The 21,907-nt window shown below is 40.9% G+C and overlaps 2 protein-coding genes across 7 annotated transcripts in view; one reads left to right on the top strand and one right to left on the bottom strand.

Moving 5' to 3' along the window:
• Nucleotides 1–1,261, top strand: part of LOC144321961 (uncharacterized) — a 143,777-nt gene extending 142,516 nt beyond the window's left edge. For both annotated transcript variants that reach the window (XM_077911328.1, XM_077911327.1), the window contains exon 6: nucleotides 975–1,261. In XM_077911328.1, the coding sequence (XP_077767454.1) occupies nucleotides 975–1,050 (76 nt within the window). In that variant the 3' untranslated portion in view covers nucleotides 1,051–1,261. The remainder of the gene's footprint in view (nucleotides 1–974) is intronic.
• Nucleotides 1,262–6,411: 5,150 nt separating this feature from the next.
• Nucleotides 6,412–21,907, bottom strand: part of TNFAIP8 (TNF alpha induced protein 8) — a 113,788-nt gene continuing 98,292 nt past the window's right edge. For all 5 annotated transcript variants that reach the window (XM_077911324.1, XM_077911322.1, XM_077911325.1 and 2 more), the window contains one exon: nucleotides 6,412–8,057. In XM_077911324.1, the coding sequence (XP_077767450.1) occupies nucleotides 7,492–8,057 (566 nt within the window). In that variant the 3' untranslated portion in view covers nucleotides 6,412–7,491. The remainder of the gene's footprint in view (nucleotides 8,058–21,907) is intronic.

Genomic DNA, 21,907 nt, shown 5'->3' with positions numbered 1-21,907 from the left:
CCAATTTTAAAACTCAAAAACTGTTTGAAAATTTTCTTTTATTTCTTAAAGGTTTTATTTGTTTATTCATGTTAGACATAGAGAGAGAGAGGCAGAGACACAGGCAGAGGGAGAAGCAGGCTCCATGTCAGGGAACCTGACGTGGGACTCGATCCCGGGACTCCGGGATGGTGCCCTGGACCAAAGGCAGGCGCCAAACCGCTGAGCCACCCAGGGGTCCCCAAAAAACTGTTTGAAAATTTTAAAGCCAGACAGCCTATGTAGGCCTTTTCTTGGGATCTTCCTCATCCTGGGAATCTCAGTTTTGTACTAACTTACCAGTACATGGTCACTGTCCCTGCCAATCAGTAAAGTATTCTTCAGGTACAGGAATTAGGTAATCTTGTATAGTTCCAGGGCCCAGACTGGTGTTAGACACATGAAAGATATGCAATCATCATTTCTTGAATTACATAGATTAATTTACCAGGCACAGATGGGATTCACATCTTCATATGGACAAGAATGTGGTTATTAACAGGTTTGCCCACTGTTATTTCATTTTTTTAAATATACATTCATTTCCAGTTCAAACAGACTATCCCATGAAGAACTCCAGACACCCTAAGTACTCTGTTACCTCTTTGGAGCCATGAGGGGAAAATAGTGATATGGCACCTAGTTTTCAAAGATGGCCCCAAAGAACCCTGTATCTCAGAATTCATGCCCTTGTGTGGATTTTCCTATACTAAATCATAGTAGATCTTATGAGCAGTAAAGGGGTAACTCAGCAGCCTTGGGATGGTCAAAATTTATACTTTCCAAAGAAAGGACTGACTCTTGACCAGCTCTGAGGACATAAGCTCTAAATCCTTGATATATCCTCCTTAATTAGAGCATCTTTGTATATCTAGGACTCGGGCCATACCAAATAGTTTATGCTAACAATGTGATTTAACTTCTGTTCTTATTTTCCTGGGACTCTGGACCATCAGGCATCACTTTGACCTCTGGACAAACTGGCGACTAACAAAGATCAGTACTCTGTGCATTTTGTGCCTATGTGACTGACCTCCTAACAAAACCCCAGAGATCAAGCTTCAGGTGAGCTTCCCTAGTTGGCAACACCATATGTGTTGTTATACATCATTGCTGAGATGATTAAGTATTGTCTCTAAAACTACTGGAAGAGGACAACTGGAAACTTGTACCTGATTTCTCTTGGATTTGTTCCGATGTGCCTTTTTCCTTTGCTAATTTGAATCCATACCTTTTTGCTATAATAGACTTTGAGTATAATAGCTTTTCTGAGTTCTGTGAGTCCTTCCAACAAATCATCAAACCTGAATGTGGTCTTGAGGACCCTACACATCGCCTGTAGTTTGCTTTAACTAATAAAATCAGAGGGAGAAGCGACAGTGTATCTGTTCTGGGTGTTTGCCTTAAGAAGGCCCAGAAACTTCTACTCCTGCACTTTTGGACGCCCTGAGAAAGTAACAAGTAAAGACCAGGGGAAGAGGAGAGGCTGGCATAGTGGCACACTCAAATCTCCGGTCCGAGCCACTGAGTGCAACCGCATAAGACCCCAGTAAAGACAACTGGTCAGTTAAGTCCAGTCAGCCCACAGAACCATGGGAGAAAAAAAGTGCTTGTTGTTTAAACCACTAACCCACTTAATTTTGGGATGGCTTCTTTTTTTTTAAATTTTTATTTATTTATTTATTTATAATAGTCACACACACAGAGAGAGAGGCAGAGACATAGGCAGAGGGAGAAGCAGGCTCCATGCACCAGGAGTCCGACGTGGGATTCGATCCCGGGTCTCCAGGACCGCGCCCTGGGCCAAAGACAGGCGCCAATCCGCTGAGCCACCCAGGGATTCCTTTGGGATGGCTGCTAATGCAGCAATAGAAAACAAAAGCCAGTAGGAATGGTAAAATAATGAAGTAATTCTGAATTTAATTGGCTAAGAAATCATACATCAGTAACTGCCAGAAACCATTACTTCCAACAACTCAACCCAAAAGAATTTTCCTAAATTGAAAGCAAAAAGTAATTTATTAAGGAAACCAGAAATTAATAAAATTCTCCCGAGCTGTGGAAGTCTGTTGTTTAATTTATATAAGGCTCCAGGCTTATGTTCACTGCTTGTTTGGAAAACAGCAACACACCATCCATAAACAGTACGTCACACAAATGGCCCACCATGTTTTAAGTTTGTCCTTAAAATAAGAATGTGAGGTAATTGATCTTATTCAAAGTTCAGATATGGTGGGAGAGGTCCCTGGCAGACAAGCTGAAACACAGGTTTTAACCCACATACCCTCTGTATCCCTGGGCTTCCACCTGACCACCCACCAGTGACTTCCCCCAGAGGAAGAGATGCCAAACTCCTGACCCATGATGTTTGGAAATACTGTGGAATATTTCCACTCATGGATTTTACCACAAGCTCAGTGAATATTTTCAGCAAGCTAAAAATGTGGCTCCTCAGTCATGATAATACGAAGTCCATACGATTAAGGGAACAGCAACGATGCTGGCAATTTAATTATCAAGTCCTCTTCCAGAACACTCAATGTCTGATAAAAATGTATAATTTGCTTTGCAAGTACTTATCCTTTAGTGAACATAAGTGGTCTTAGACAAGAGCAATAAGAGATGAAGTCACTTAGGTTGGTTGAGTGGTGGCTCTTCTAACAGCCCCTTTCTTGGAAAATTGAACCTGGATTTCTCATAAAACATCAATCATCCCAGATAATGGTGATAACCCAGGTATGTATACTTAATTTTCACTTCCTTGCCTTGAATTTATACCTCACATTCAGCAGGTTTAAATGACTTAATCAATCTGTAAGCTTTTAAATGGAAAAAAAAACAAAGTATAAAGAAGCACATTGTCTTAGGTTGCTCCGCAAATCAAAACACATACTTTTAAAAATCACATATTCTTTCCTTGTGTTAACAACCAACCCTAAGGGGCACCTGGGTGTCTCAGTCGTTGAGCGTCTCAGGGCATGATCCTTGGGTCCTGGGATCAAGTCCTGCATCGGGCCTTCACAGGGACCCTGCTTCTCCCTCTGCCTAAGTCTCTTATGAATAAATGTTTCTGCCTCTCTCAGTCTCTCATGAATAAATAAAATCTTAAACAAAACAAAACTGACCCCAAATACCAAAAAATAGACTCTTAACTGCAGAGAAAACACTGATGGTGACCTGAAGGATGAAGGAGGGCACTTGCTGTGATGAGCCCTGAGTAATGTGAATTCTTGAGTCACTATATTGCACACCTGAAACTAATATAACACTGTGTTAACTATCCGGGAATTAAAAAAAAAAAAAAAAAGAACAAATGCCAAGTGCCTGGTCTGCACCTTCTCTCCACAAGGCTGAAATAGTTATGCACCTATTAGGGAAGTAGGCAGAGAATTTCCTCAGGCATGCATGAAAGAAGATGAGGAGGCTTTATTCATTGGCTGCCTCCTCTTACAAAGATTTCATGGAAATTTGGTGGACGTACAGCACATTTCTCTGTACTTAACATTTTCCAAAGCCCAGATGTTTTTCTCGTAACTGTGAACGCTGGCTGACTTGTCTGTGTCCTTCTCAGTGCTCAGCAGACGGGACGTTTTTGGAGTGTCTTGTCCCCTATAACTTGGGGGCTGATGTTCCCTACTGGATGGAAAACACATATTTGGCTAGACAGACATGAAAACACATCTTTGGCTGGTTACACGAAAATGTTTCCATTTTGGGAAATTCCCTGTGATAAAAGTGTTTTTCTGGCTCTGGGCATACATAAGTAACCACGAGGACACCTCAGTAAGAGAGAAAACAGATTTATAGTACCTTGCCATGATAGTGACATGCGATTATAAGCTCCTGAGGATTTTCCTGTTGTTTCATTTTGGAAACAAAAAGTTGACTCATTTTTCTGGTTAGTACCTCAGTGTTTTCATTAGGGGGTTTCTATAAAGACTCTCTCTGAATCATCATAAGGAAAATTATTTCAGAGATTGGATAAAAGCTTATCCCCCATAAACAACACAGACTGCTAAAACCTGCTTGGAGTTGAACAAATTGCATAGAAGATTTATCCTCAGGAATGCAATGTATCAAGTAAAACAGTGATTTTTTTCAAACACTGCCAAGTTCAACTAGTTTAGATAATGCAAGTCTGGAAATGCAAATTGACTAAAAATGTCAAAGTATTCTTATACTAATTAAATTTGTTTCATTGGAATATTTTAATTTCCTAGCAATTACATAGCACTGAACTATTTACTAAAATATCTCATCAAATGGTTAGATGTATTCATTCTTCATTTATTATCTGTCAAGGTTGGTATGCTAAATTATAATTGAGTGCTCTCATCAGGGACTTCAAGGATAAATTAAAATTCTCAGTAAATTTCCAGTTGGTATATACAGACCACAAAATACCATTTTAATCCTTTGCAGGGGCAAGACAGGAATTGGAAGCTCAAGGCTTTCATTTTTTTAAGTGGTGGGGAAACAAAATATTCCAGATAATTGTGAATGAGACATGGTTCTGTAAGACCGAAAAAAAAAAAAAAAGCCTATTTCTGTACCATTCAAGTTTCTAACACTGGTTCTTCTTTTAAACTAATTTTGAGTTATATATGGAAGCTCTAAGAATCCGAAAAAAACAAGGCTATCTTAAAAGTGACTTACCCAGCTATTTCTAGCCTCTAAAGCTGGCAAATCATGGTAAAGTTGCAAAGTGAATCCATAACTTTTCTGGGGAACATAGTGGTGAAGGCCACTTCTCTCTTGGTTGTTGGCACATATAATGCCTTTCTCACCTATGGAAAGCCAGCCTGGGGAATCATAGCTGGTTGTGAATACCTCTCATTAAAATTCTGGAGGGGTCTGAAATTTGAGCCATGAGATAGCTGCAAATTAGGAGCCATGTTCAAAAGTTTGTGAGATGTCTCTGTATGAAAATCATACCCAGATCTTTAGAGAATAGGTCAAACCTGTATGATTTAAATAGCATCTCAAATGTCACCATGTGAAAAATCATTTCAGAAGCACACTGCCCGTTGTTGTCTGAAGCAATGTTGTTTCTAGAATGGTCTTTATCTATACCATATTTATTTATTTAAAGATTATATTTATTTATTTGAGAGAGCATGATGGGGTTGCAACGGGGGGTGGGGGGGTGGGCAGAGAGGGAGAGGGAGAAGCAGACTTCCTGCTGAGCAGGAAGCCCTGTGGGGCTCAATCCCATGACCCTGAGACCATGACCTGAGCTGAAGGCAGACACTTAACCAGCCACCCAGGTGCCCCTATCCATACTACATTTAAAGAAAAATAGGGTTTTACGGATATCCTGGTTTTGACAATAGCTAGGTGATCTTGGGCAGATTCCTTAACTTCTCTCGCCTTACTTCCTTCATCTGTAAAACAGTAAAGGTCATGGTAGGGAATAAGTGAGTTAATGTGTCTGGTGACCTAATTACTACTCTGTGTCAGCTGTTAACATCAGTATTATCACTCACCTATTACATTAACTCATAATGTTTGCAGAAAGGCCATCAGCATGAAGTTTTTAAAAATTTGATTTTAAAAAATCAGCTAATAGGACTCCCTCCTTCCAGATAGTCCTCATTGCCTTCCTTTTGTGTGGGCTTAAGGGTTGCTCTCTCTCCCCTTCATGCATGTTTGATTGTTAGCCTGTAGGCACAACTGTGTGATCCAAATGTGCCCAGCTGGATCAAAATTTATCCTTACAACCCCTCTCTCTAGTTGGTCCTGTTCATAGCTAGAGAGGAGCAAGCAGTACCCACCAACTGGCTGGGGAATCCATTTTGTATACTTCTGCGGAAGGAGATCTGTTATAGAACAGAAAAGCACCAAGTCAGTAGCTCCCGCAGACCACACTCTCATGTAGGGAAAGCAGAACTGGTCAGGCCAGGCTGCTGAACTAAACTTCATAAGCAACATAGCAGACCATGAAGCTGTGCTATTGCTGCAACATAGAAGAGTCACCCATCAGCTCTGGGAGACGAAAATGGTAATTTCAGTTGGCATCTGGGGGGTCGAGGATTTTATATCAAACAAGGAGACATTCTGACTGTGCTCCTTGTCTTGGACAAGCACACAGGGACCCCGAGAAACCGACACCTCCTTTAGGCTGGAGTGGGTTAAAGCAGATCACAACCTCTGGAATTTTTAAGTTAGGACATTTCCTGGTGAGCCCTTATTGTAATATCAATCTTTTGGAGGCAGGCAAATTCAAGTACACTAAATCATAGACACAGTGACAATGCAAATATTTAGGGCTGGTAGTTAAGTCTGCTATTTCCTGATAGCTGGCTGGCAGGGGTTTTGTTTCTTTTTATAAAAGAAGATGTTTACTTTATCATTCACAAACATAAAATTACATAGAAACAACACACAAAGTACTTAGAATGCAAATATTCTTTGGTTTACTCATCAAAATTGTAAATAACAAAATAGCAAAAACCTTATCAGTTAAATAAAAAAAAGTGACATTCTTTATTCACCTATCAAACCTTATTAAACATTGAAATGCATTTATTTTCATTCTCATGTTCCACAGCAATATGCTTTTTTTCCCTTTTGGCCCATACCCCCCCCTCCAAATTATTTTGATGAGCTCATCTCTAAAATAAAGACAGTTGTACTTTTCTTAACATCACTGGCTTTTATAAGAATCACCTAGATTTTTCTTTGTGTCTCTTACATCCCAAACGGATACTAAAAATGGAGATCTCCCCACCAGCATATTTTCAAGAATGATCACATTTTGGAAGTATCACTGTTGGTACTAAAAAACAGGACTCCACTCCAGAAGCATATTCATATCTTAGACATTATTTACAATGTCAGATACAGTTGGTTCCTACAATACTGATTTCAGAGAAGCAGTTTCCCGTTTTTTGACGGTTCACTTTGCCTCAATTCTTAAATGTCTTAATTCTCAATGAAGACTTAATTCTTAAATGTCTATGATAAGATCTTTAGCAAAAGAACATTTAACAAAAAGGTAGACTTGAAATTGTCTCAAAAGGAGCAACGATAGCAAAAGAAAATTCTCAGCTTTTTTTAACACAGGCACACATACATAGTAAGGAGCAAGAGTGAATCAAAGTACAAAACTCTGCACACGAGAGAAATACCCAATGTACTGACACATCAAATGACCTAAAAAACATATCTTGAGGTTTGGTGTCATCCATATCTTTCTTTGTCTAACTCCAAATTTGCATCACAACCATATACCTTTCCCGCGATCTGCTAACTGTAAGGGAGGGAGCGTTTGATCAGAATTTTTGGCAATATGCTTTTCTTCAAACAAAACAAGCTGCATAAAACGTTACAGACAATGCCTAACAACTGAACTGGGCAGAAGTCTTTCTGAAACGTGGGTAATCTTGAAAAAAATTCATTTTTTTCCTTCATAAATCAGCAGTGCTCTGTTTTCAAAGAAATCCCGAGCGCTCATAGTCTGAATTCACAGGATCATATGTTCTCCTCATCCAACATTTTGTTGACACCATCACAGAGTTTTTGTAAATGGGGTTTAAAATTTCCGAAGGGGTTATATAAGGCCGCTAAAAAATCACAATCTGAAAAATGATCAAAGACGTTATTAACTCGTCCATGTGACTTGGCAGTGAGGTGGCGCTGGATGATTTGGTGGAGCATCTCTCTGCACTCATTCAGCAGCCGGGATAACACGTTCCGGTCAAAGGTGTACTCCACCTGGTGGAAGCTGACCACGGTCATGGCAAGCTGGTGAACTTTCTTCTTAAATTTCTCCATCAGCGCCAGCTCATCTTGGTTGAACTGGTTATTCCTGTAGAGAATGGCCAGCTTGATGACTGTCTTGATGAGGTTCTTGATGATCTTCTCTGCCTCCTTCTTGTTCTGGGTGTACTCCTTGGTCACTCGGTAGAGTTCATCCAGCACTTCGCTGCTTGTGTCGTCGATGAGGGTAGTGGCGATGGATTTGGACACCATTTTCCCCAAGATCTTCTTTTGTGCCTGCACGGCCAGGTTTTTGGAATTGAAGACATCTGTGGCCACTAAAAAGAAGCAAATGAGAAAACAGATATTAAGGATTTTTTTTAAAGATGTTATTTATTTATTTATTTATTTATTTATTTATTTATTTATTTATTCATGAGAGACACAGAGAGAGAGGCAGAGACACTGCAGAGGAAGAAGCATGTTCCTCGAGGGGAGCCCGATGCGGGACTCGATCCCAGGACCTCAGGATCATGACTTGAGCTGAAGGCAGCCACCGAGATGCCCCTAAGGAGTATCTTCCTTCTCATTTTCCCACTCTGTGGTTGCCTCCCATCTACTCACATTAGTTTCTGTTCAGAAAAGTACTAAAAATTTTAACCATATTTCTGGGCATTAGGTTCTCCTTTCTGAAAAGGACAAGTCATTGTGCATAATCTTTAAGGCCTCTGGCAACTCAAATGTTGAATACCTTCTGCTATATACTCAATACTTTGTTCAGCAGTTGAAGGTGAAAACCTTCCAAAAAGATAACTTTTTCTGATTAAAAAAAACGGAACGTCTCACGAGGCAGGAAGTACTTACGCAATTTCCCCCCAGTTCAACTTTGTAAGACATACATCAAAAATACAAAATCAACTCCACAGCTGTCCTCTGGACAGCAGGCACCGAGAACAATGTAAAGAAACCCCTTTAAATATAAGAAGGATAAATAGCAAAGCCACATGGAGTCTAGTACCAAATTCATGGAAGCCAATCAAGAGGAGAACCTTGCTTTAAACTTCAGCGGCAAAAAGTCAAATTCTCTGAGATACTGGCCCGCCTCTTCCAGGTAGGTCATCTTAACCGTCCAGAATTTCAACTCCCAGAAGTTGAGTCTTAGAAAAGAATATTCCTTGGAGAGCTCATTGTCACTTGCTATTTCTGAGGAACGGCCACCGTTCGTTCCCTTGAGACATTTATACGTTATGTGGAAATAACCACTTCCATGACCTAATGAAATGTGTTACATGAATAACACACATTTAAGCTGATGCTTAAAGTTTGCTTTTGAAATTGCCATCCCTTAGTGTGACAGAGGTGTAACATACAGGTAATAACCATTGCACGTACTAAATATGAATGAAACGCTGTGTGATGCTCAGTGAAAATGCTCAATAAATGTTTACTCCCCTAGCCAAGTTTAGTTTTTCCCCTGAATTTCCCCCTACTGTTCATGCTACTCCACCAAACTGTGCTTTCTCCCTCCCCGTCTAGGTCCTGTGAGCTAGAGTTGTGCCCCCACCCTGGATCCAGGACCAGTTGTCATCTCTTGTATACTAGTCTATAAGGCCAGGCCTGGGTGTTGGAAAGCAGTCATTTAGTAATGAAAGATAGAAAGACTAAAAATACAGATAGGTAGGAATGAGGCAGGGCATTAGTGGTATACAGTTATTTCTACTTTGGACGGGCTGGCGGCAGAAAGCAAAAAAGGCAGCTGCTCCCAAATCCAGGCTGGGGGAGGGTATCTAAGAAGAGTGACCCCCTCTGCATGGAACTGCCACGTTAGATCTGATGCGCTTGGGCCAAAGTAGCTCATGCTATATATTCCAGGTAGTACCAAGTGGTTCCTACTGACCAGAACGCCGCTCACAAATACACAGGGTCACAGCCCTAAAAGAACGCCCTCACTGAACCAGAAGCAGTGTCCTCACAAATGTCGACATTTAAGTGTCTGAAACACGAACTGAAACTGCAGAAGAAGAACTGAAATATATTTTGAGAAAGAAGAGGAAAGTGAAAAAGCATGAGAAACGGACAACTTGTTAAGGTTTCCAAGCTTTTTTCATATTTTCATCAGTTACACCCACCTCTCTTCCTAAAGGTTTGCAAAAGAGTGTATGGGTTAATCGATATTAAATAGTTTGTATCAAAATAAATGGCACATGCGTAGTCAATATTATCACATTAGGTCCAGGGACCTATCTTCCATTGCAGAACTTATGATATGGACTTCAACAAATAAACCTGATTTACGTAGGAAGGGATCCTACCCACCCCCCAATTTCAGATTCACAGTAAATAACATGATTTCAGAAACTCACACAAAGTTGAAGAGTTATTCTGTGTTGAGTCTTTAGGAATGTGACAGTCTCCCAACATCCATCTAGGATTTACTACAATGTCTACTCGATGGAAACATTGTACACTATGAAATCACTGGGAAAAATCCTTCTTGCTTCTCTCTCTAAGACTGGACTTGAAAGTTTGCACCTCTTGTAAGCTACTTTGCTTATTAAACCTCAGTGCCCCATTCGATTTCCAACATAAAGACAATGCCACAAAAAAATTGTTTAGTGTAGTAGTGCTTGAACCCCCCATAAGAGAAATTGTGAAAAGCAAGGCCATGGCCAAAAAAAATCGCTCCCATTTACCACTAACAAGTCTCACTCAGGACAGAGAAGCTGACTTCTGAGGCTTTCCCAGTTACCCCAGAGGAACTTCCAAGCCCAACTCTAGAAACATAGCAGCCACTTCTTCTTCTTTTTGTTTTCTTCTTTGGGTTACAACCAGCTCAGCCATCTTTTTTTTTTTAAGATTTTATATATTTTTTTCATGAGAGATACAGAAAGAGAGGCAGAGACACAGGCTCCTTCCCTGCAAGGAGCCTGATGCAGGACTTGATCCCAGGACCTCAGGATCACAACCTGAGCCAAAGGCAGACGCTCAACCACTGAGCCACCCAGGAGCCCCAGCTCAGCCATCTTTTAAAGGAAAGCCCAAGCCCTTTCCCCTCCACTGTGCAGGGAAGACATGCTTGCAGTGGATTTCTTTTCTAGCATTCGTGAAGGCTTCTTTGGAGCCAACTGGGGGTTGTGGCTGAGAGTTGCTGGCCAGGGCTGTGTGGTCTGTGATCATGGAGTATGATTTGTTTTCCCCCTTGCAAATTAACTGCCGTTAGCCATTCCTGCTCAGGCTCATCTGTCAGTTCCACATCCTCCACCAGATCCCTTCTCTTACAGGCCTGGTGTATCTCAGAGCTAGTCCTGGATCAAGTTTTTCTCCTTTGCTCTACCCTTGGCCTTGTGTGAGCTCATGCACTCCCATGGCTTCAGATCTCCCCCTCCAGATGCCAGCAACTCCCACACTTAGAACTCACTCTGACCTCTTTCCCAGACTCATTTTGCAAATGCATTCAACGTTTTCCTTTCTCTTGGCTATTTTGCGGGCATTCCAAATGCACCATGTCCAAATTGGAATCCTTGATTCCCTCCTGCTTCCCACCCCCAAGCGTTCCTCCTCCATTCTACCTTCATGAATAGTATCCCTTCCATCCACTTGCTCAAAGGGGGCCTGGCTGTCACCCAGTGCCCCATCCTCTCTCTTGCCCAGCCCATTACCGACAGCCTTCCCTTCATGTCCACAGATACCAGCCTAGTTCAAAGTCTTTCCAATCTCTTCTCACAGAGCAGCTAGAGCTTTTCAAAATGTAAATTAGAAAAAGATGCTGACTTCAAGTCTTTGCTAACCAACACACTTCCTTGTTTCTGAAATCCTCATTTGCCTAAATTTTGATTGTATGCCTCTCCTCCCTAGGCTTGAAGTTCTCTGTGAGCAGAGATGGAGGTGATGGGGGTGCCTGGTCCATGGCGCTTCCGACAGAAAGGGAAGCCCATTTCCCCCTTCCCTTCACTCCATTTAAATGCTTTCCTATGAATACATGGTGGGCTGCAAAATGAGAGTTTTAAATACATATGTGGGTGTTTTTGGTTTGTTTGCTTTAAAAGCTGGAGAAACAGATATTTATTTTACCTAGCTAGCTATGTGGTTTTCTTATCTTGCACTCAAGAGTGTGGTTTCTCTTACTGCCGTCAATCAGGGTTTTTTTTCCCCCCAGAGGACAGATTTGTTGTGCATAGTGAGAAAACACCAGAGGGCAATAATACAGATATTGAGCATAAAAGCCAATGCAATGGTTTTGCGTTGCATCTGCTACCTCTGGCTACAGTGAAGGATCAAACACAGGCTCACCTCTTCCTCTGGAGGGATCTACTCTTAAACACATAGCAGAGGGATGGACCCAAGGTAAGTCCTGGGAAGTAGCTAAGAGATGAAGAGGAGATATTCTCAACGGAGAGGGTGCTAAAAATATGGTTTCAACATTTCATCAAGATCAATTCACTTGTGTTTGAAAATATACATGTACATCACTGACTAAGGAAAAATGATGCCATATATCAAAAATATACCAAGGACTGCCAGTAGTAAGATTGTTGTATGGAAAGACGTGTAAATGTTATTTTTATGCCTACTTATCTTTGGGTCCTTCCTCTATATCTCTATATCTTCTTTCTTGGTTTAACGAAATTGTCCATGTCAGCAACGTTTACTGTAAAGCCAACTGATATTCAGGGAATCCCAGGTCTAGCATCAACAATTACAAATTTGGAGACAAATTTTGATGGTAAAAATATACTGACCCCCATATATAAGGGGAAAAAAGTACATGTAAAAAACCAACCAACCAACCAACTAAACAAACAAACCCAACCAACCCAAGAATTTTCCATAAAATTAATGAAAAACTATAGTTTACTGAAATTAACAATTCCCCATAATATTATTCCAACTAAGAAATTGCTGACATCGTGAAGCACTCAAGTGACTTTCTATACAACCTCACCAGCAAACAAATAATTTATTCATCCATCAAATTTGTTATACTTGGAAATTTAAGCAATGACTACAGATGCACATGTATGCCATTTCTAATTCCCACCTAGTTAAAATTTGATCCAGCTGGCCCAGTCTTAGGAAAGATGGAAAAGAAAACAATTTAGAGAGTATGTCTGGCTGTTGTGAGCTGTTAATAAAAGCTCTTTAAACAAATATATAAAACCTTAGCTCTCCTGCACCTGAATAACTCCAAAGCTAAATGGGGCGCTTAGTAATGGGGATAAGAAGGTGGCCATAGCAAACTGTAAACAGTGTCACAAGAAGTCAACAGACTAAGAGTTGGTCTCCCTCCCTTGGGGTCTGGTACCACTCCAGTGGAGAAGCAAGAAATAGGATGGCTGGCGAGGAGGCATCTGTGACACCAGCTTCCATACTCAACAATCCCAAAGTGGGAAATTCAACAGGATAGAGAAGAAATAACAAACAAAAAGAAAGAAAGAGAGGGATAGTACAGGGGAGGGTAGGGGTGAGGGTCCTGGGCAGCAGAAGCAGCTGAGACTCCGACTGTGACAGTCTGCCTGCCTGCAAGGGTCAGAAGCAGGGACCATGATAGGAAGCTGGAGGCAGAGAAAAAGAGACAAGTGCCAGGCACCTGAGCCCCCAAATCGGCCTTTGATCACACAGATGGAGGCCCTGACACGAAAGAACATAATCTTAAGAGGATCAGTACCCCTGGGGTCCTTCACCTGGTACTAAATGCAGATTTGGATGCCTATACATTTTCCTGACTCCACATGGATAAAGACCTAGGGTAAGCATCATCACACTGGCAAGCTAAATATTCAATTCACTTCAGGCCTCCTACCATCTCCAGAAGAGTACACATTCACTTTAAAAGGCAACATAACAGGGGCACCAGGGTGGCTCAGTTGGTTGAGCATCAATTCTTGAACTCAGCTCAGGTCTTTAATATCAGGGTTGTGAGTTCAAGCCCTGCATTGGGCTCCATGCTGGGCATGGACCCTACTTCAAAAGAAAAGAAAAGGCAACATGATAAAGAAAACAAATGTTAGGGAAAATGGTGACTTTGAAATGGGCCAAAAAAGGAAAAAAAAAAAAAAAATCCCTGCGTGGCTTTTCAGTGGAGTACCAGCAACCAGAAAGTACTCTGTTCCAAATTCCTATTACCATTCTTCAAGCAGCTACTCTACAGTTCTGTAAGTCGTAGAAGACTGGTAGTATAGCAAATGCCTCTTGTCCACAGAGATACAAATATTTTTTTTCTAGTGGAGGTGCAACTCCTTCTTCATTTTCTTGTTCACCTGTGCTGTGTTTGGGATTCTCCTGAACCAATTAGAAGAGCTTATGGGTTCCTTATTAATTAGTGACGTCAGTCAAATCTTTGGCATCCCCATTTTCTTTTGTAGGAGAGTCATGAATTTACCTTCTTAAAAATAACCTTCAATGCATATTAGAATTTTTTCATCAAAACTATTTAAAACAGAAAAATCGTAGCATAAATCTTCAGCATAACTAGTGAGAATTAATATACATTTCCTGTGGCAACTTACTCTGCCAGGGGAGAGTAAAAGAAAAGAAGAGTGTACTATAAAAGTGCAAAGATTCTGTACCTAATGGTTCCAGAAACTACCATACTGCTCAGGGATATAGCTGAGACTCAGTTTTCCCATCTGTAAGAGGAGAATATTGATGCCCACACTTCTGGGACTTGTTCCAAAACTAACGGACATAGGCCACCTAACAGTGCCTCACCCAATGCCTAGCACAAAAGAGCCTTCTCCACAGGTTTCTTCAAAGAACTCAACAAACTAAACTTCGACTGCATTCTGATGCTTTTGAACACTGAATCACATTTGGTCAGAATTAATCAACTCCTTCTGGAAGAAATACGTAGCTGAGAAATGCAAAACGCCAGATGGTTCTGTGAAAACAGAGACCTCATAGAGATCTCAGTTAATAAGGAGTTACATTTCCTTTTCCATGATGACATTATAAAAAACTAACATATATTAAAGTTTTATCAGGGAATTTATCCTTTCTTTTAAGGTGTTGAATCTCTTGCTAGCAAGGACTCTGACAGGTAGTGTAAAGGTATTTTGTCCAGAGCAAATTGGCCAATGGAGAACAGAATCGAAGTCTACCACAAAAAGACAAGAGGAGAAGCAGCGTCAATACCCATGGCAAAGCTGTGCAGCGGGGGACAGATGCAGAGCAAATGGGCCAAAAATAAAGCCAAAGTAAAAACCCACAGCGGCCAACAAGATTACCCCCAAAGAGTTACAGCATCTCCCCAGGAGTTTGTGAACCAGAGAACCAGAAACCCAAAGGCAGGGCAGGAAGCCAAGTGAGAATAGCATGAAGAAGACAAAAGGCTCAAGGTCAAGAGTTCTGGATTGTAAACTTGAGTGCAATTTAATTCTTTGAACCTCAGTTTTCTCATCTGTTAAGTGGACCTCATTTCAAATCAGTATGGCTTTGATGAGAGTGAATGAGTTAGGAATCTGAAAACACCCAGCAGTGGACTAGACTTATGATCACAGATGAACACAGAACCTTGTACCCTCATTGAATACCACCTGAAATGGAGGAGCAGGGATCCAAACCTAATACACACACTCACTGTGTTCTTTCTCCTTGTATCTCCCTGTGTTCCCTGTTTCCCAAATTTGTACACAAGATAAATTATGTCCTAAAGAAAACACTGAAGTCTTTCCCTGTGTGATCTTGGGCTGTCTTTGTTGCTTTAATTCTGGAATCTCTTCATCATGATTTTAGGATCAACTCTGTATCCCTGATGCCTGTAGCTTAGTTTTGTGATGATTTTAAAATTGAAAATGTAATTCCCTGAGTTTCAACCCCCTTTAACTTTGTATTAGACTTTATCTTTGTCCCTTTGCAGCCGACTTGCTGTAGGAATCATGTGATGCCTTGATTGCTTTCTGCATGGCATGAACTCTGGCAAGATGTTTCTGCTGCTGTTCACCAGTACCAGGAGTGGAAGAGAGGCTGGTGGTATTTATATGAAGTAGACCCCAAAGAATGTCTGTCTTGTAAATATTAGTACAGAAGATACAAGAATAGAAATGAATTCTGTGGTTACCTCAAGTCAGACTGGAAGGTTTACAGTCATGACAACCCATTAACTAGCCACCATAGTTTGGACATTTACCACACGATCCCCAGAACCTCCCAGAATCTGCATTATCTTATTGACGTTTCACAACAATTCCAAGAGGGTGGTTGTTATTGTTCCCATTTTACAGATAAGGTCATTGAGGTTCAGATAAATTAGGTTACTTTCTTAAGGCCATATAGTTAGTAAGTGGAAGAGAGGAACTTGAATGTTCAACTCCAAGGCTTCTTCTTGAAGGTACAGGAATACTTAATATATCTGGCTAAGTAAAAGGAAAGAAAAGGAAAGAAAACAAAAGCAAGAGATCAGTTCTCCTTGGGGGAAGGAAACAGATTCCATATAAAGGAGCTCAAACCAGCCAGGCTTAAAATAGTTTTTATTTCCAGGAAAAACTGAGCAGTTTTTAAACATTTTTAAATAGAACTCGAAAAAGCAAAAAATATGCTTACATTGTTCAAAAGCCAGGATGTAAATATATAAAGTGAAAAATCTCTCAGCTTTGCCACCCAACAGCATAGTCCAGATCCCAACTCCTGCTTCCGAGAGGCAACAAGTGTTCTTAGATTTCTGCAACTCTTTAGAACTGCGTTTTTTCTCTGCATATATAAGCATACACAGGAAAGAAACTGAAGTAGGAAGAAGTCTTACAGGCTTGCAATTCTTAAGAAATGCAACATTTTTGTTTTTTTTTAAAGTTGGCCATGGAGCCTAACGCCGAGCTTGAACTCACGACCCTGAGGTCAAGACCTGAGCTGAGATCAAGAGTCAGATGTTCAACCAACTGAGCCATCCGGGAACCCCAAGAAATGCAACTTTTGAGTGATACAAACTGTGTAAATGTCCATAGTTCCACGCAAGACTCTGACACAAAATGATGAGATGCTAGAAGCACATGGCTGTTACCTTTGTCTCTTTCTGTACACACAACAGCACTACAAGTCTTTCAGTGAGCAATGAGAAGGCAGTGAGAATGAAACATAGATCTTTATTTAGTGGAGGCAAAGAAATGTCATAATTAGGGCAATCACAGATTATCATGAAAATGAAATACCTCTGAAAAGAGCACTCTTAGCAATTATACCACAACAACAGATCTGTGACTATCCCAGCGATGTGTCGGTGGCCACTGATGACTACCCGAGCACTTAAACACAAAAGACACTCAAAACTAAATAAGAAAGGGTCAAAAGTAAGAGACACATAAGCATTTAGGACCCAAGAAATTTCTTGGGAACCCCACAAAAGCACTAGCCAGCTTTGCTTCCAAATTATGCTAAAAACAAACCAAAAACCAAACCCAAAAACCTAGTTCTTCAAGAAGTTCAAAAGTCTTATGGGCAACAAAATTCTCCCTAGTGAAATAAGTTTGGGAAAGAGTATATACTAAGACACCCTTCGAGATGCCCAAAGAGCATTAATAATATTAAAGTCTGGAGGATTCATGCAGTCAAGAACACCTGAACTTTATTTACCCTAGTTTTCCAAACTAATAACACAAAGGTCCCACTAACAGATTGGTAGGATAAGGTCACTGAAGATTCCTGGCTAACAAATCGACGTGGAGTCTTGTTATTCCTCTAGAATGGATTCACAGTTGTCTTGTGCAAATACCAGAGGGCAAGACAGGCAGTCAGGCAAAGCCGGGCTATGTGAGCACGCACTCCAGAGCCATGCTGTATGGGTCAGCAGTCTGGCTCGGCCACTCAGTGCAGTGTCCCTGGGGCAAATGATCTAACCTCTCCATGCCTCGACTTCCCTGTGTGCAAATGAGGCCACCTAAGGTTTTTATGAGGATTCAATGAGAAGAATGATCCATATTAAAGTGAGAACATTAACTCAGAGACATGAATCATTCCACAAAACTTCCGTTGAAGTGTTTAAAATGTATCAGATACTGTGGTTTCAGTGATAAATGACAGTATCTCTTCTCCCCGGCACTCACATGGGGTCTTAAAACAGGCCTTGCTACCAAAGAGAGGGAACATTCCTTTTGCTGGATGTGGGGATGAAGGGAAGCTAGGTTTGAGAAAGGTATCACAAAAGGAGGTTCGCCCAAAATATTGAACTTGGAGGAAAAGAGGACTGCTTCACAGAGTAGAGAAGTAAACATGCTTACAGAAGTAAACATGACCGTATTCCAGAGCTGATCTATAGAATCCCTACCGGCTGGAGAGGGATTAACATTTCTGCCCAGCAGTGTAGCTGCATGTCGCAAGCCCAATGATAGGTGTGGGCCCTACAGATTTTAGAAAAATTGGAAACACAAACCATGTATAACTGTGGTCTAGGCCAGGAAAACTCACCACGCAGAGGTGCCCTATTTTCAAGAGGGTACTGGCAGGGAGGGAGGGGACATGTACAGTAGGTATCTAGGAGCAGTGCCAGTGACACAGGCCACCTGCATAGAAGAATCTGGAGGCTTCTTAGAAGTACAGATTGCCCTACCTACTGAATCAGAATCCCCAGGATGATAGTTGAAGAAGCTGCATTTGTAAGAGGCACCCTATGTGGCTTGGATGTATAAATACTGAAGTGTATTTCCTAGAATGCTGTACTTTAAAATGTTCAAACAGGGCCACCTGGGTGGCTCAGCGGTTGGGCACCTGCCTTCGGCTCAGGTTGTGATCCGGGGATCCGGGATCAAGTCCCACATTGGGCTCCCTGCGAGGAGCCTGCTTCTCTCTCTGCCTATGTTTCTGCCTCTCTCTCAGTCTGTGTCTCTCATGAATAAGTCTTTAAAAAAAATGTTCAAACAGATGTACTTTGGTCACAAAGGCATGTTCTAAGTAGATCACGAATGGATTTAATTCCCTGTCAAAAATTTATCACCAAAAAATAGATGTGAACTTGTGCACAGAATCCAAAGAAAATGTTTTAAGAATAGAGCTTATTGTATTATAGCCCCAAATAATTTTAATAATGTATCTAAGAGAACAGAAAAGTTAGTCTCTCTTAGATGTTACTTAAACCAAAATTTTGGACAGGGCCTACCTTTATCACTCATATGAGTTTGAAACGAAATAAAAATGTCCTACAAGCATTTATACAAAACTGACTTTAGTGAACTGTTCTTTCATATTAAATGAACCCCTCCTTACTTATTATGTTGGATTAAGATATTTTATATATCTCCTAAAGACTTTTCAATTAAGCTGGGCTTATTTACCCATTTTCTTGAGGGCATGAAACCTCTCTACTATCGATAAAATTCAATCTTTTACCAGAATGTATAGGAAAATCCTCTAAATAAGCTCTATGATTTTCTTTCTTTCTTTTTTTTTTTTCTTACAGATTTATCTATCCACTTGAGAGAGAATGAGTGGAAGAGGAGCACGGGAAGAGAGACAATCCTTAACTTAAGTGGACTCCCCATTGAGTGTGGAGCCTGACACAGGACTCGATCCCAAGACCCTGAGATCACGACCTGAGCTTCAATCAAGAGTCAGACAATCAACTGAGCCACCCAGGAACACTATGAGTTTCTACACTTTTCTACTTCCAAGTTCTCTTACCCTGCGAGAGGCTCTGCTCCTGATGAATATTCATATACACACAGTACTTAGAAAACCAGTAACAGTTTTTAAAATCCAGCACACAGGAGTACAGTTTCGTTACTGCACCAGCCCCTAAAATTGGCATCAGTAGTCAACATAGCCCTTCTGGTCTCATCAGGTTGCTCCCAGTCAAATAATATGGACAATCAGACAATAAAATTACAGCTGACATTTGTGTAGCACTCTAAAATACGCAAAACATTTTCACTGTAACACTTTTTATGTTTATGAAAGTGTTTGTTCTGGTTTAGTCCTCTTATTACTTAACCCTGAGGCAACTAAATGAGAGAGCCAAGATTCAGAAGTCAAGTGACTTGTCCAAGGACACGGCAAAGTTAAGCTATGCTGCTTTGGCCCACAGCACACAACTGCTCTATAAGCAAAGTGAATTTCAGATAGTTCTCATTGTTTATGCATTTTCTATCAAATGCCATGATGTTGCTGGACCAGTAATAGAATCCCACTTCTTAGAGCTTGTCTGCTTCCCAGGATAAAGCAACTCCTTAAACCAGAAAAAGGGAACAAGCATAGGTCTTACACATTGGAGGACGAAGAAAAGCCATGTCTCTACCCTCACCCTCTCCCTCTATCCCTGTCTGAAAAAGTCCTGCTCGCATCCTATAACATCAGCCACCTCTATCAAGCTTTTCCAAATCCAGTGGCAGAATGATCTCTCCAAATCCAATGCAGAGAATGTGATTTTCTGCCTTGTGATAGAGTTAAATTCCTATCTTATCATACTCAGTTATGATCCTTGTCAACCAAGGGAGAATGTCTACTCATCTGGGTAGTCTTCAAATGTGCCCTCCAGCTGGCATGGAGTGAACTCCATGGAACTCATCAATATTTTTTACAGCAACTCACAAAGATTTGTCAGGAAATCAATCATATTTCATACATCTAATGCTTAACAAATTTACTTGTATTTCATGGACAAAAACAGCCCTGCCAGTAAGACATAATTTTTTTTTGTTTTGTTTTAAAGGAGAGGAATCTACATAAAAGACATGCATTTTCCTTTTCTGTCTCTTGCTTTTCTCCTCTGTTCTTTGCCAAAACATACAGAATAACCAGCCACTTCTGTTTGGAAAAGTGACCATATTTAGATAACTCTATCCCTACAGTAAATGTTCTGGAGTCTTCCATGCAAATATCCCAAGCCCATCTGTTTGAGTATTTTAGGAGTAACCTCTTGGCCTCAGCTTGGGCATCTCTCAAATATGCATCTTGGCACAACCTCCCAACATTCTTGTCAGAACTTTTCCCCAATAATTGCATGAAACAGTTAAGCTAGTGAAGCATTTTATAGCCATGTCAGTGTCCTAGGGGCAAGATCCCATTGATGGTAAGGCAACAGTAAGACGGGCCTTGCTGGGCCTGAAGCTAAACCAACTCATTCCAAGTATCAGGATACACTGAAGCCCTGAAATTCCTGGATAAAATACCAGCAAAATCCCACAGATTTCCAGAAGCAGTTTTGCATACTGCCAGTCCTTCCAGCTGGACACTTAGCTCTCTGTAAAGTACTTGCTACCTGTCTTTCTAACCTTTTCTCCTCTGCGTTTTTGATTTTCTTTGAACAATCATAAAAAGATCTGAACAAATGAGGCCCACATACCCACATGGCAACCAGTAGACTGTGGTTGCCTCCTTGAGAAGGAGAGTACCCTTCCCAGTGTATCACAGGCCCTCCTTGGTCTTCTCCACCAATGTTTATTCATCTCCCATGTTCTCTGGCCATTAGTATGGACAACTCCTACCTTCCAGAAACAAATGTGACTATATTTCAGAGCCAGCCTATAGAACTCCCACTGGTTCCTTAGGAATTAGAAATTCTGCCCAGCAGTGTACCTGAATGAAGCTACAATGGCACACCAAAATCCCCCCACCCTTATATCTACAGAATAATGCTGACTGGGTCACAGACAAGTGGTGAATTTGCCACATTTATCAATGTCCTAAGAGAAAGTTGCACTTGGATTTTCCTTACCAGTTTCGAGCTCTCCACAGAAAACAGGCATTTAGCTGAAAATTCTATACTCATTGATGCATTCTTTCATTCAACACATGGTATTCAGCACCTAAGATATGCTCTCAAGAAGTGCCTGCTCTCAAGAAGCACAGATTCTAGCACAGGGAGACCTAAGACACAAAGTAACAAATGTGTGCCAAAATGTCCAATTGAAAAAAAAAAAGTCCAATTGTGATAGGGGCTAGAAGAAAACTAAGGGTGGGGGATGCATATGTATGCCTGCACTAGAGAAGAGGATGAGGGGAAGATGGTTGGGGGAATTATGCTATTTTGTCCAGGGTAGGTGGGGAAGGTCCTTCTGAAAGGTGATATTTGAGCAGAGACATGAAGGAAGCAAGGAAGAACCATCTTGGGGCCATCCCAAATATTTAATAGAAGACCATTAAGTCTTTACTGACTAGCCCAGTCAGAAATGCTTTCTTCTGTCTCTAACTCTTACTGCAAACTGCTTTATACCATGCTTATTTGCTTCCATTTTCCCTGAAAGTTAAACCCTTGGGATTACTTATAATT

The sequence above is a fragment of the Canis aureus genome, chromosome 10 (genome assembly GCF_053574225.1).
Source record: "Canis aureus isolate CA01 chromosome 10, VMU_Caureus_v.1.0, whole genome shotgun sequence".
NCBI lineage: Eukaryota > Metazoa > Chordata > Mammalia > Carnivora > Canidae > Canis > Canis aureus.
Note: the sequence above shows the minus strand (reverse complement) of the source record. Positions and strands in the feature narration are given on the sequence as shown.